Source organism: Bos indicus x Bos taurus, chromosome 2 (genome assembly GCF_003369695.1).
Source record: "Bos indicus x Bos taurus breed Angus x Brahman F1 hybrid chromosome 2, Bos_hybrid_MaternalHap_v2.0, whole genome shotgun sequence".
NCBI classification, from domain to species: Eukaryota; Metazoa; Chordata; class Mammalia; order Artiodactyla; family Bovidae; genus Bos; species Bos indicus x Bos taurus.
Genome location: NC_040077.1, coordinates 6368838 through 6382839, shown reverse-complemented (window position 1 = coordinate 6382839; position 14002 = coordinate 6368838). Strand labels below are relative to the sequence as shown.

Genomic DNA, 14002 nt, shown 5'->3' with positions numbered 1-14002 from the left:
GTACTTCCAATGCAGGTTTGACCCCTGGTTGGGGAACAAAGATCCTACATGCTGCATGGCACGGCCAAAAATGAGAGAAAATATATTTATAGAATACTCACCTTAAAATTAAAGCTCAAGACATGCTCAAAGTTGTGACAACTGTCACTTCATGTACCATAGCAGTACACACATTTGTTTATGGGCAATTGTTCTGTCCTAAATAAGCAGATATTTATATCAAGAAAGATTATAGACTTGTGTTTCTAAATAAAGATGGCAGACCTCCTAAATAAATTTGATTATAATTAAATACTATTTTATTTTTAGAATGGAATCCCAGCTCTGATAAATCTCTTAAACTTAGACATAGAAAGCGTGCTAGTAAATGTGATGAACTGTGTGCGGGTCTTATGTATGGGAAACAAAAATAACCAAAGAGCAGTGAGAGACCATAAAGGCATCCCATACCTTATTTCATTTCTGAGTTCTGACTCAGGTAAGTCTCTATTTCTATATATTTTAAAGTGACCAGAAATATTAAGTGAAGCAAATAAAGGTTTGAACTTGTCATTGATGAATAGATGTCCTGGATTTAACTTAGGATGGATCTAGACATGTGTAATATAACTTAACTTCTGAAACACTTAAATTTAAACCACTGGATTTATAAAAGGAATTGATTCTCAAAGCCATTAAGTATAAAAATGTTGAACTAGACATTTAAAAAAATGGAAACATTGGCACAAGTAATAAAAATAATGTAGTTAATATGCCCAGGGATGCCAGTAGACGTCTCCTTAGATGAATAAGACACATTTTGATCATTGGAAGCTATTTTTCAGGTTACATAAGGACTTTAGATTTGTTGTGAGATATTGGATATCAAAATCCAAGATAAGGAGGTAATTAGGCTAATTGTCAGACTCTGAAGTGCATATAAATACCAAGAACACCAGAAGCTATGAGGCAGTTTCTGCAGCTACTGCAAATGGTCTCTTAGACTCTGTCAGAATTTTCTCATCCCAATGAGCATACACGTAACAGTGTGAACTTCAAGTCTGTGGTTTTCCCCCACATATGGGGAAATAAAAATTGGGAGAAAGCAGGAGGAATAAAAAATTGGGGGAAAGCTTGTATGTTTTCCTTCCTGCTCAGTTTATCATCTTTTTTTCTATTCTAGCTCTCTAAGAATGAATACAGAATAACTATGTTGGCTATAATGTAAGACAAGGTTATGGATAAGGGGTTTGTTGCAGAAGGTTTTCTTTTACTTTAGTACTTCAGATTAAGCAATTATCATCTAAGAACTTCTTTCATGTAGTGAAATCATTTGAAAGTTCTTTTCCTTTGTTACAAATTCATAAAGTCATTTGGAATATATTCACCTGTCTCCCCATTCTGCCTAATTCTCTGAATCTATTTCTGTGTATTGGGTAGGTTGGAGAAGTGGCCTCATGTAGGAGATGTCCTATGGAGTCCAGCCTCAGGCTACCCTCTGGCCATCAGACCTAGATGCTCAATACAGCCCTTACGTGGGCTGTATGCCCCCTCCTGTTGTAGTGGGGCCAGCTACTGTAGGCACACTGGTAGGCATGGCTGGCCTCTGGTCTCCTTGGCTGAGAGGCCTTGCCTTGTGTAGTTGCTATGGGCAACTGGCGGGCAGGGCAGGTTCTGATGGGTAGCTAGTTGTGAGGCCTGTCATTAACTGGTACAGGCAAGCTGGTGGAAGGGGAGGGGCAGGCCCCTAGCACTGATAGGCTGCTGCTGCTGCTAAGTCACTTCAGTTGTGTCTGACTCTGTGCGACCCCATAGAGGGCAGCCCACCAGGCTCCCCCGTCCCTGGGATTCTCCAGGCAAGAACACTGGAGTGGGTTGCCATTTCCTTCTCCAATGCATGAAAGTGAAAAGTGAAAGGGAAGTCGCTCAGTCGTATCTGACTCTTAGCGACCCCATGGACTGCAGCCTACCAGGCTCCTCCATCCATGGGATTTTCCAGGCAAGAGTACTGGAGTGGGGTGCCATTGCCTTCTCCAACTGATAGGCTAGAAGGAGGATTCCAAAATGTGCCCGCCGGCATCAGCACAGTGGAGGGAGATCACAGAACTAGCTGTCTCTGTGTCTCATTCCCCTGTGGAGTGCCAGCTGCCTCCTGCTTCCCCTGGAGGCTCTCCAAGATGAGCAAGTAGGTCTGACCCAGGCACCTTTCACACTGCTGCCTCTCTGCACTGGGCCTCCGAGCATGTGAGATTTTGCATGCACCCTTTAAGACAGTTTCAGTTTCCTACAGACACATGAAAAGATGTTCAACATAACTAACCATCAGGGAAACGTGAATCAAAACCACAGTGAGGTGTCACTTCACATCTGTCCAAAGGGCTGTCATTGTAAAGACAGCAAATAACAAGCGTTGGCAAGGGTGTGGAGAAAAAAGAATTCTGGTGCACTGTTGGAGGGAATGTAAATTGGTACAGCCAACATGGAATAGAACTAACAAATGATCCAGCAAATCCACTTTTAGGTATTTGCACAAGGAAAACTTAAAGGCTAATTTATAGAGATCAAAGCACCCTTATGTTCCATGTGGCTCAGCTGGTAAAGAATCCGCCTGCAATGCGGGAGGCCTGGTTTTGATCCCTGGGTTGAGAAGATCCCCTGGAGAAGGGAAAGGCTACCCACTCCAGTATTCTGGCCTGGAGAATTCCATGGAGTGTAGAGTCCATGGGGTCATAAAGAGTCAAACAGGACTGAGCGGCTTTCACTTTCATGTTCCATGCAGCATTAGTTACAATAATGAAGATATTGAAGCAACCTAAGTGGCTATTGACAGGTGAATGAATAAAGAAGATGTAGTATATTTACACAGTGGAATAGTCACAGCCACAGAAAGAATGAAAGCTTGCCGTTGGCAACAATATGGATGGAACTAGAGGGTATTATGCTAAGTGACATAAGTCAGACAAAGAAATACTGTATTCAGTTATATGTGAAGTCTAAAACTGAAAACAAATGAACAAACAAAACAAAAAGTAGATACAGAGAAAAGAGTGTACTTTTTCTCTTGTAGATACAGAGAAAAAAACTGTGATTGCCACAGGCAAAGGGGTTTGGGAGTTGTGTAAAGTAAGTGAAAGGGATTAAGAGGTACAAATTTCCAGTTATAAAATAAGTCATGAGGCTGTAATATACAGCACAAGGAATGTGGTCAATAATATTGAAATTACTTTGTATGGGAATAGACAGTTACTTTTTGAGGTGGTAGTTTCCTGTACATCTGAAACGAACATAATATTGTATGTCAACTATACTTCAATTTAAAAAAGAGAAAAGGGGGAAAAATGAAAATGAATCTACCATGAATGTATTCAGTTATTCCAATAATTCCTAGGACTCTATGCTAAGGGGAAAAATATACAGACAGGAAGGAAATGTGCCAAGATTTTTCCTAAGCATTGTTTAAAACAGTGAAGAGTTAGAAACAACCCATTATTTTTAAACATGTAAATGTTTAAGGAAATGTGAGACATGCATTAATGGAATATTTAGGAGACACTGATGTTCATAAGGAATGGGAGAAATTTTTTTTTACTGGTAAATTAAAATGCAGGATACTGTGTTTATGTACAACTGTGTTAAGTACAACACTATCCAAAGTTATCTATGGCTTCCCTGGTGGCTAAGATGGTAAAGAATCCACCAGCAATGCAGGAGACATGGGTTCAATCCCTGGGTTGGGAAGATCCCCTGGAGGTGGGCATGGCAACCCACTCCAGTCTTCTTGCCAGGAGAATCTCCATGGACAGAGGAGCCTGGTGGGCTGCAGTCCATAAAGTCACAAAAGAGTCGGACACAACTGAGTGACTAAGCACAACATTATCTATATTTATATAATCTATATTATATATTTACAAAAATAGTGGATGATATGACATGGAATGTTTGTGCTTGGGTGGTAAAGTCTGAAGAGTTTTATTTCTTTTTTTCTTTATTTTCTAAATTTTCTAGACTCTATAAACTTGACTTTTAAATATGGAAAACTAGTGATATGCTGCATGCTTATATTCCTACTTTTTAAAAGATTTATTTAACTGGTTCTTGAATTCATTTGAAGATGTGTTGACAGCTGTATCTTCTGTTACAATTGCTGAGGTTGCTCGTGACAATAAAGAAGTTCAGGATGCTATGGCTCTGGAAGGAGCCATTCCTCCTCTGGTGGCTCTGTTTAAAGGAAAGCAGCTTAGTGTCCAAGTGAAGGGTGCAATGGCTGTGGAAGCACTGGCAAGTTATAACCCTGCTATCCAGAGAGCGTTTCTAGAAAAATCATTGAGTAAATATCTTTTAAAACTTCTCAAGGTAGGAATTTTATTACTTTTCATTTTTCTTAAAGTATCCAATATTGAATTTAAATTAAGTGAAAAGAAAACTAAAGCCAATTCTAGAATAAACGTTTTATTAAACGCACATTCCTGTGGTATTCAGTAAATCCTCATTGACTGAATGGAATATTTTTTTTATAGGCATTTCAAATAGATGTTAAGGAACAAGGAGCTGTAGCGCTTTGGGCCTTGGCAGGACAAACACTGAAACAACAAAAGTATATGGCAGAACAGATTGGATACAACTTTATCATAAATATGCTTTTGTCACCATCAGCTAAAATGCAGTATGTTGGTAAGTTATGTTCTGTGCATAAATCTACACAATACAGAACAGGACTTTGGAGGGTTAGACATGTTTCTTGCTTTTCTTTGTCAGGAGGTGAAGCCGTCATAGCTTTAAGTAAGGACAGCAAGATCCACCAGAATCAAATATGTGAAGGGAATGGGATCGCACCACTGGTCCGCTTACTAAGGATTAGTAAAATAGCCGATGGCACGCTGCTGAGCGTCATCAAAGCAGTGGGGTCCATCTGTATTGGTTTGTAAATTTATTCTCAGTTCTAAAAATATTAGTAAGGTACTACTCTTCCTCTCTATCCCTACTGTTGCAGCCCTTAACCATATCTAATCTGTTATAATATTTTTATTTCTCAAAGACCTTAATGAGTAGAGCTGATGTAATTAAGCATAGTGTATCAGTCTTGCTTTGAATTCTGGTTAGAATGAGAAATGAGGACCATGAGCCTTGGCTCTTTTGACTTAAAGCAATCTCTTATTTTTAAGTTTAAGAGAAAAATATTTCTTATTTTGAATCTTAGGAACTATATGTTTTCGAAGATATAGAAGTGTTTCTAATGCTGCGGCACATTTTTCTATTCCATTCTCTTTGCATAGTCATTCTTTGTTTATGTAGTGGCCACCAGGTCTTGCTGTTCCTTTCTTTGCAAAGGAATCAACCTTTCCATAAATACACATACTTCTTCATTAATTAGGCCTTTAATATATCCCAGCAATGTTTTATAGTTTCCAATGTACAATTCTTGCACAATATTTTGCCAATTTTATCTTAGGTATTTCATATAATATGCATGCAACACTCCCTACCTCAGTGCCTGGTGCACCCGGCACTCAATACTTGTCTGTTGAATGAAGAATATTCATGTAATTATTGCTTGTGTGCATCCCCTGGTGGCCAGTGGAAAAGGGGAGTAGGAAACAATGAAAGAAAAGTGTTCTCTGCTGCTCTTATTCCCTCAGTTCAGTTCAGTTCAGTTCAGTCGCGTCTGACTCTTCTCGACCCCTTGAATCGCAGCACGCCAGGCCTCCCTGTCCATCACCAACTCCCGGAGTTCACCCAGACTCACGTCCATCGAGTCAGTGATGTCATCCAGCCATCTCATCCTCTGTTGTCCCCTTCTCCTCCTGCCCTCAATCCCTCCCAGCATCAGAGTCTTTTCCAATGAGTCAACTCTTCGCATGAGGTGGCCAAAGTACTAGAGTTTCAGCTTCAGCATCATTCCCTCCAAAGAAATCCCAGGGCTGATCTCCTTCAGAATGGACTGGTTGGATCTCCTTGCAGTCCAAGGGACTCTCAAGAGTCTTCTCCAACACCACAGTTCAAAAGCATCAATTCTTCGGCGCTCAGCTTTCTTCACAGTCCAACTCTCACATCCATACATGACCACAGGAAAAACCATAGCCTTGACTAGATGGACCTTTGCTGGCAAAGTAATGTCTCTGCTTTTGAATATACTATCTAGGTTGGTCATCACTTTCCTTCCAAGGAGTAAGCAAACAAAAGTGTTCTCTGCTGTTCCTATTCCCTGCTCCTATTCCCTATTCCCTTAGTTGCTTCAAACTTCAAGCACCGGGTAATAGTAAGTAGGTGCCTTCTCTAAGGTTCCTAAAGGGGTCCGATCTTGTACTTATATTTAAGTATGTAAACCCACTGTATTTGTAGTGTGGCATTTATTGGTAAAAGAACAAATTTTAAATTGTTCGTTCATGTCCACTAGAAAGATGATTTGAGTCTCTTAATTGAGATTAGAGCTGCAAATTAAAGTAGTATGCTTAGAAGAAGTAAGATTATCTTTTTAGTATGAGTATTTAAGGAATCCAGAAATTTTAACCAGGTGATTACTCAAGTTATTTTTATAAAAACAAACTTTTAATGGAAAACAGTAGCAGCTATAAGCTGAAGTACCTTGCACGTAATTATTTTTTTAAATAAATGATAGCTATTACATTATTATTCCCTGATAGTCCAGCACTTCTAATTTCTTAGTTTTGTGACTATTAGAAAACTGTTCTAACAGTAAATTTTCCAGGATTATTCACTTTGCCTTTCAAAAAGTTAATTAAGGTAAAATAGTGTCAATAAAGCATTTCCTTTTGTAATTTACCAACCATATTATGCTAGGACACATTGAGAACCAAACAGATTGAGCTATGTTTGACTGTTAACATTTCCAAGATGGAAAAAACATTATCTCATTGAGATGTGGGTTCTTACAGGTGTCGCTCATACAAGCAATCCCATTAGTCAACAATTTGTTGTAGATGAAAATGCCTTTCCAGTACTTATTCAACTACTGAGAAGTCACCCTTCTCCTAATATTAAGGTATATACAAGACTTTTGTGTGATATGGTAAAAATTAACATAAATGACTTTTTAAAGAATAATTTTTATCTTTAGGCAAGCTAAGAAGTATAATAAAAATATCTAACCTTTTAAAGCAAAATCCTAATTCTTTTAAATTTATTTTTTCATTGAAGGATAATTGCTTTACAGAATTGTGTTTTTTCTGACAAACACAAAATCACAAAATCCCAGAAGTTTTAAAGAAAACCGTTGCCATAGGAAGAGGTTTTGTGGATTCTTTGATACTTCAAAAGAAAAAAAAAAAACAAACCTGAATTCTGGGGAATTGGGTTAATTTTCCTATCTAGATTTTAAGACTAGAATGCCAAAAACAAAAATATGAAGGAAATTAAAACCCCTTTTTAAAGTGAAAAAAATTGCTACAAAGATAGTAGCAAAGATATTACTAAATTTTATTAAAATGTGGTTTCTTCAGATTTAACAAGAGAGCCTTAGTCTTCTGTCCTTACTTATCAAAGAAGTTTTATTCCTCAGATATTTGATTATTCATGGAATTTCTTCCCTTCTTCCTCAGATACTGGTTGCTAAACCTGGGTGGGGATAAGGAGGATGTGTGATTTATGTAGTAAAATTTCTCAAATATAAATGAATCCTGTCCGTGTTTACACCATCAGAACAGCCCTACCTTCCACCAAGCAACCTGTGTTGGCTGGCAGCAATACTTTTCTCAAGGGTGGACACTGCTAGGAGTTACTACGAGTTGCTGCAGAGTCATTCATTCTTCTATTTACTTCTAGTTAAATGCCTTCAGTAAAATGACATTCACATGTATTAAAATCCTTTACCAAGGTTTTAGAAATTCAGGACATCTATACTTGGCCACACAAACTATAATGACAAAAATTTATTTTCTCTTTAAAATTTGGTAAGGGCTCTGCTGGAAATCAGAAAATTAATATAACATATGAAGAAAATATATAAGTAAATATAGCATGATTTCTTTTAAGGAAGGTGTTTGTTATTTTGCTATCAGAAAAGATGTTATACGTTATCTGGCTTTTCTTGCCATGAAAGAGATTATGTCATTACAGATGTTGATTAGGGAAACAAAGAGGCACATGCTAGCACTTTTTGGCTTGAATTATATATAAAAACTGCACTGAATTTCCGGAGAAGGCAATGGCAACCACTCCAGTACTCCTGCCTGGAAAATCCCATGGATGGAGGAGCCTGGAAGGCTGCAGTCCATGGGGTCGCAAAGAGTCGGGCACGACTGAGGGACTTCACTTTCACTTTTCACTTTCATGCATTGGAGAAGGAAGTGGCAACCCACTCCAGTGTTCTTGCCTGGAGAATCCCAGGGACGGGGGAGCCTGGTGGGCTGCGGTCTATGGGGTCGCACAGAGTCGGACACGACTGGAGCGACTTAGCAGCAGCAGCAGCAGCACTGACTTTCAAAGTACAAATACATTTCTCAAGACTAAGGAAAATGACATATAGAATACATTTTTTTATTTAAAAATGTACATTTTCATGGCAAAACAGTTTACTTCAGTTGTGTCTATATTTAAGCATATATTTTCAATGAGTTGTTAAACTTATTAAAACAGAACATAAATATTTAACATTTTAAAACTTTTCCTCAAGTAAGATTGTATAGTAAATATTTTGCAATAATAATCATGCTTTTCGAATTCACAATGCTTTGTATAGAAATCCATGGTGTAGTACTTAAAAATTTGTCTACTGAGCCCAGTAATACCAAGGTTCATTAACAGTCTCCTTAAAGGGCTTCAGAATGTGCCTTAAACAACTCCAGAACCAGAAGAAGAAAACTTCCTCTGGATTATTCCCCAATGCTTTGCTTCAGTTGAAAGCATTCCATTAGAGCATTATATCTCAATGGTCAGTAGCTAACAAGCACCATGCTAGGAAATTTAAAAAAAAAAAAAAGTTTTTTTTTTTTTTTTAATGTAGAAGGAATGCAGCTATGCACTTATGATAAATTTCTTCACACGCACTGCAAGCCCTGGTTACCTCCCCATGTGCCCTCACACGGACCTTTGTGGTTGCACAGTACACAGAAAGATTGTTTTCTCAGCTGTTAAAAATTATGAGGGGGATTTTTCCAGAAGTTGTAATTGCCACTCTCTAAATACTAGTCAGAGAAATGGAATTAATGGTATTCTATGGTATCTTTGAGTTGGTATATCCTATATAAATATCTGAATGATGAAATGTGTCATTTGATAAACCATGAGTGAAAAATATGTTTCTGAAAATTACATATGTAGGTTGAAGTGGCATTTTCCTTGGCATGCATTGTCCTAAGGAATGATCTCCTACAGAAGGAATTACAAGAAAATGAAGGATTTGATTATGCTGATGTCCTTTATCTTCTTCACTCAGAAGATAAGGTAGTAACTTTATGAAATGTTAGAGCTCATTTAGAAGAAAATGATTTTTAGACTACATCCTTAAAATTTCATTTTTTCATACAATATTCAAATGTATTATTTTAAAACTGTAAAATATCTTTGGTCGGTTGTTAGTTTGTAATGATGTAATAGTATTGTTCCATATTTTTCATAGTTGTCGTATTTCATCTTTGAAATGTAGCCGTTTTAATGCTTGGTGACAAGCCAAAAAACAAATCTCTTCTGTCCTGGATGCATCAGATTTCAACTTAATTTTATGACCTTTCAATCTTCAGTCATCTTCTTCTTACCCAGTATTCTAGAGTGGTGGTTCGCAAACTACTTGTGATAAAGGAATAGCTTTTTCCCCAGCAATCTGTTATGAGGAGATAATTTTAAAGCAACCAAGCTGTAAAATTTGAAATAATTTTAGACTTTCCATGAATCTGCAAAAATAGTACAGAGTGTTCTGAAAGTACACAGCTTTCTTGGCTGTCAATCAGGAAATTAACATTGACACAATACTACTAGCTAATCTGCAGGCTTCATTTAACTTTTGCCAGTTTCTCACCAATGTCCTTTTCCTATTCCAAAATCCAATGCAGGATCCCATATGGCATCTAGTTATCATGTCTCTTTAGTGTCCTTTAATCTGTAACACTCAAGTCCTTTGCCTTTCATGACTGATATTTTTGATGAGTCCAGGCCAGTTGTTTTCTAGAATGTCCCTCAATTTGAGTTATCTGCTGTTTCTCATGGTTAAACTGAGGTCATGCATTTTGGTCGAGAACACCATAGTCTTCACTCACTTTCCCAGTGCATCACTGCAGGGAGTACACGATGTCTTATAACTGGCCGCGTTAACTTTGGGTGCCTGGTTAAAGTGGTGTCTCCATATTTCTCCCTTTAGTTACTGTTCTTCCCTTTGTAATGAACAAGTATTTGGAGGTGAGTGTCTCTGAGACTATGCAAATACTGTGTTACGCATTGTACTTTTGCTCACTGGTTTCAGGATCCATTGATGCAATAATAATTAGTGTGATATGTCTAATGGTGATTTAAAATTTTTTCCCTTTATTATTAACTGGTATTTAACTGTAAGGAAGAGCTGTTTCTTTTAAGTATTCTCAGTTTGTATAATCCTTTTGTCAACTATTTTGTGAACTATCACTGGTCCATGGGCCACACTAACCCTAGAGAAATAGAGAAACTCCCAAACTATTGCTATTCTACAGTGCATTGGGCAGTAAGGAAAGAACATTGCCAATTATGTCTCAGCTCAGGGAGATGTTGAGGAAGAAAGGGGAGTGGTAAAGGGGAGAAATGAAGTCATTGCATTATTTTTTTTAAACAGAATTTTACTCTACTGTAGTACACAAAAAGATGAGCAGGGCTGCTGTAATATGGGCAATAATAGGGTAGGAATCATCTGACTTTCTAAACCACGTGTGCGCCCTCTACTCTGTTCCATCTGCGTGCTACTCTCATTAACGCGCTCCTCAGGGACACCAGGTTCTCCCTTTCCCTCTGCCCATTCTACTTTCCATCATTCTACAACCCCTCCCGGGCTGTCACCACTTGCGCCACTCTCTGGACCCTTCCCTTTCATACCTAATACCTTTCTTCTTGCCTGTGATCAGGGGACTCCTTTGTAAGTTGTTGTTCATTTGCTAAATCATGTTGGACTCTTTGCAACCCCACAAATTGCAGCACGCCAGGCTTCCCTGTCCTTCACTATCTCCATGAGTTTGCTCAAATTCATGTCCATTGAGTTGATGATGCCATCCAACCATCTCATCCTCTGTCGCACACTTCTCCTCCTGCCCTCAATCTTTCCCAGCATCAGGGTCTTTTCCAATGAGCTGGCTCTTCTTGTCAGGTGGCTAAAGTATTGGAGCTACTTTGTATCAGAGTACTTGGTGAGTACATACTTTTTATTATGGAAAAATTCAAACAAATAGAATGACAAAGTAGCATACTCACATATTCCCATGACCTGTCTTCAGCAGTTATTTCATTTATATATTCCCTCACTATCCATATATTACTTTTGAAGCAAATCTCAGGCATCATATACTTTTATCTGTGAATATTTCATAGGTACCTATAGCATTTTAATATGATTAACAGTGACAAGAAAACTCACTAAGATTAATGTTCTCTCACACTGAAAATAATGGTTTTCTCTCTATCACAGTGTTCAAATAAAATATTAAAAATAAGATTTAGTGATAAGATTCTATCTTTTGGGTCTTTCTAGAAGATCAACCATACTTGTAAATCTTTGGCAAATGGACTGCCAAAGGGAAAACTGACTTTTGCTCTGTGCCCAGTCCCAGAATGTTAAAATTCGACTTTTAAAAAGGAAATCATTTTTTATTCTCCCTTAGACTGCAGCAGAATTTTATAAGTAAATTTAAGAAATGAGCGGTATCATCTCAGAATGCATAAAATTCAATATATATCATGCTATACAAGAGAAATTTTAATTTTTTATCAATTGTATTTTGAAATGTTGAAATAAAAATATGATTTAAAAAGTTGAAGGTTAATACAATTATGGAGATTCTTATTACCATTTAGGTATTCATTTATATAATCAGTAATCTAACATTCCATTTAAAAATTAAAAATTTTTTTCTCTTCTCTTTTCCCTGATTACCACTACCTAATTCTCTGTTTTATCTGTTCAATAACACTCTGGGGCAACTCTACTACCTGTTTTCCCTAATAATGTCTTATTTTACTCCCAGAGATAAGAATGAAATGTATCCTAATATGCAAGAATTCAAAACCTATTGCCTTGAGTAACATGATAAATGAAGTAAACTAAAGATAATGCATCTCTCCTGTTTCCAGGATATTTGTTTACGAGCAGGCTATGCATTAACCCTTTTTGCCTTCAATAATCGCTTTCAACAATACTTAATATTGGAAAATGGAAAAATGAGCATATCAATTTTTGAACCTTTCCTTGAATCAACAATTGAAACTGAGAAGGCAATGGCAGCATTTCAGGTATAAATTTGAGGGTTAAAATTTCAAATCAATGTATCTTTCTAGTGAAAACTGAAAAGTTAGAAAAAACATTGGATCTGGAAAATATTAACTGATTTTGTAAAATTCACAGTATTTTTTACACCTCCCCCTTCCACCTCATAAGCATTCCATTATTTATGAGGAGTCCTTCATTTATGTAGAGTTTTACAAGGTTAGGTGCTGCCCTGGTGGCTCAGTGGTAAAGAATCCACCTGCTAATGCAGGAGATGCAAGTTTGATCCCTGGCTCAGGAAGATCCCCTTGAGGAGGAAAAGGCGACCCACTCCAGTGTTCTCGCCTGGAGAATCCCATGGACAGAGGAGCCTGGTGGGCTACAGTCCACGGGGTCACAAAAGAATTGGACATGACTTAGTGACTAAACAATATGATGTGGGTTTTATTGTTTGTTTTTTACAAATTAATAGGCGGTTTTGCCTCATCTGATGCTTAAAACAACCCCATCAGGTTGACAGGCAGGTAGTATTATTTTCATCACCCCTATTTTATCAGGCAGGAGGTAGAGAAACAAGTTTTCTAACTGCGGATCTCTAGCTGATCACCTGATTCTTCAACCACGTAGACAACCATATGTCTCTGGCTTCTTCTTGATCTTATTCTCTCCTCTTTGTCTATCTCATGACCTTTAGGAGAAGTGTTTTCTGTGAACCCATACTTTACAGATGCAAACGTTGCAAACATTGTGGAAAGAAGATGGAAGGATAATATGGCCTACGATGGTTACTCAGTAATCAGATAGGGAAACACACTCTGGGTCCTCGCCGCACAGCTTGCTTTTCTTCTACTGGATCATACCAAATTGACCCTCTTACTTTCCTGAGAAGCATCCCCTCAGAAATAAAAGGTTAACTACAGAAGCGGAGTACAAAATGTTCAATGAGTCTCTGCTTTTTTTATTTTTAGATTATTGTATTAGCTAAAGTCATTATAGATGTGGACCACATTACTTTGACTGCAAGAGGTGTTACTATTTTAGTTGACAGTCTATATTCAGCTGATTCCACTACTATTGTCTTGACAGGTAAGAAATAACTAGAAGTCAATCATATCCACATAAAACTATTTTCAAAAAAGGTGTTTTTTTTTTTTTTGGTAATCTGAGGAGTAATAAAATAAGCCTGATACTCTGTCAAATGGTTTTAAGAATGAATTCATGTAAGTCTACGTGGAACTCCAGAGTTAAGTCTACATGGAATGAAATGAAGTCTATTCTGCACCCCAATTAGAGCCTTTCTGATTTCCTAATTACTTTTTTAAACCTATAATTAATTTTTTCAGAATGTAAAATGAGAATTCAACTATGAACTACCAACCACAAAATTTATACACTAATTTGTAGTCATACTGGCAGACTTATGCTGATAACCTCTGTTTGTTTCCTTTTGACTAAATGTGCATATCTGGCCAATGTCTGAGTTCTCTATGTTGCTATGCGATGTAGCAGAGCAAAATGGTCTAGCAGCACTCTTGACACAGTTAGTGGTAATTGTTTGACTGTATCTATCCAGATCTAACTCTCCAGATGATAAATATCTTAGTTTGCTTGATCTATCACGCTCAATTCAAC

General features: G+C 37.5%; 1 protein-coding gene across 1 annotated transcript in view; it reads left to right on the top strand.

The window, feature by feature from the left end:
* ANKAR (ankyrin and armadillo repeat containing) overlaps positions 1–14002 on the top strand; it is a 52329-nt gene that overhangs the window by 30613 nt on the left and 7714 nt on the right. The window contains exons 11-17 of the mRNA XM_027555582.1: positions 310–478; positions 4091–4332; positions 4497–4896; positions 6873–6979; positions 9256–9378; positions 12238–12396; positions 13339–13456. Of these exons, the coding sequence (XP_027411383.1) occupies positions 310–478; positions 4091–4332; positions 4497–4896; positions 6873–6979; positions 9256–9378; positions 12238–12396; positions 13339–13456 (1318 nt within the window). The remainder of the gene's footprint in view (positions 1–309; positions 479–4090; positions 4333–4496; positions 4897–6872; positions 6980–9255; positions 9379–12237; positions 12397–13338; positions 13457–14002) is intronic.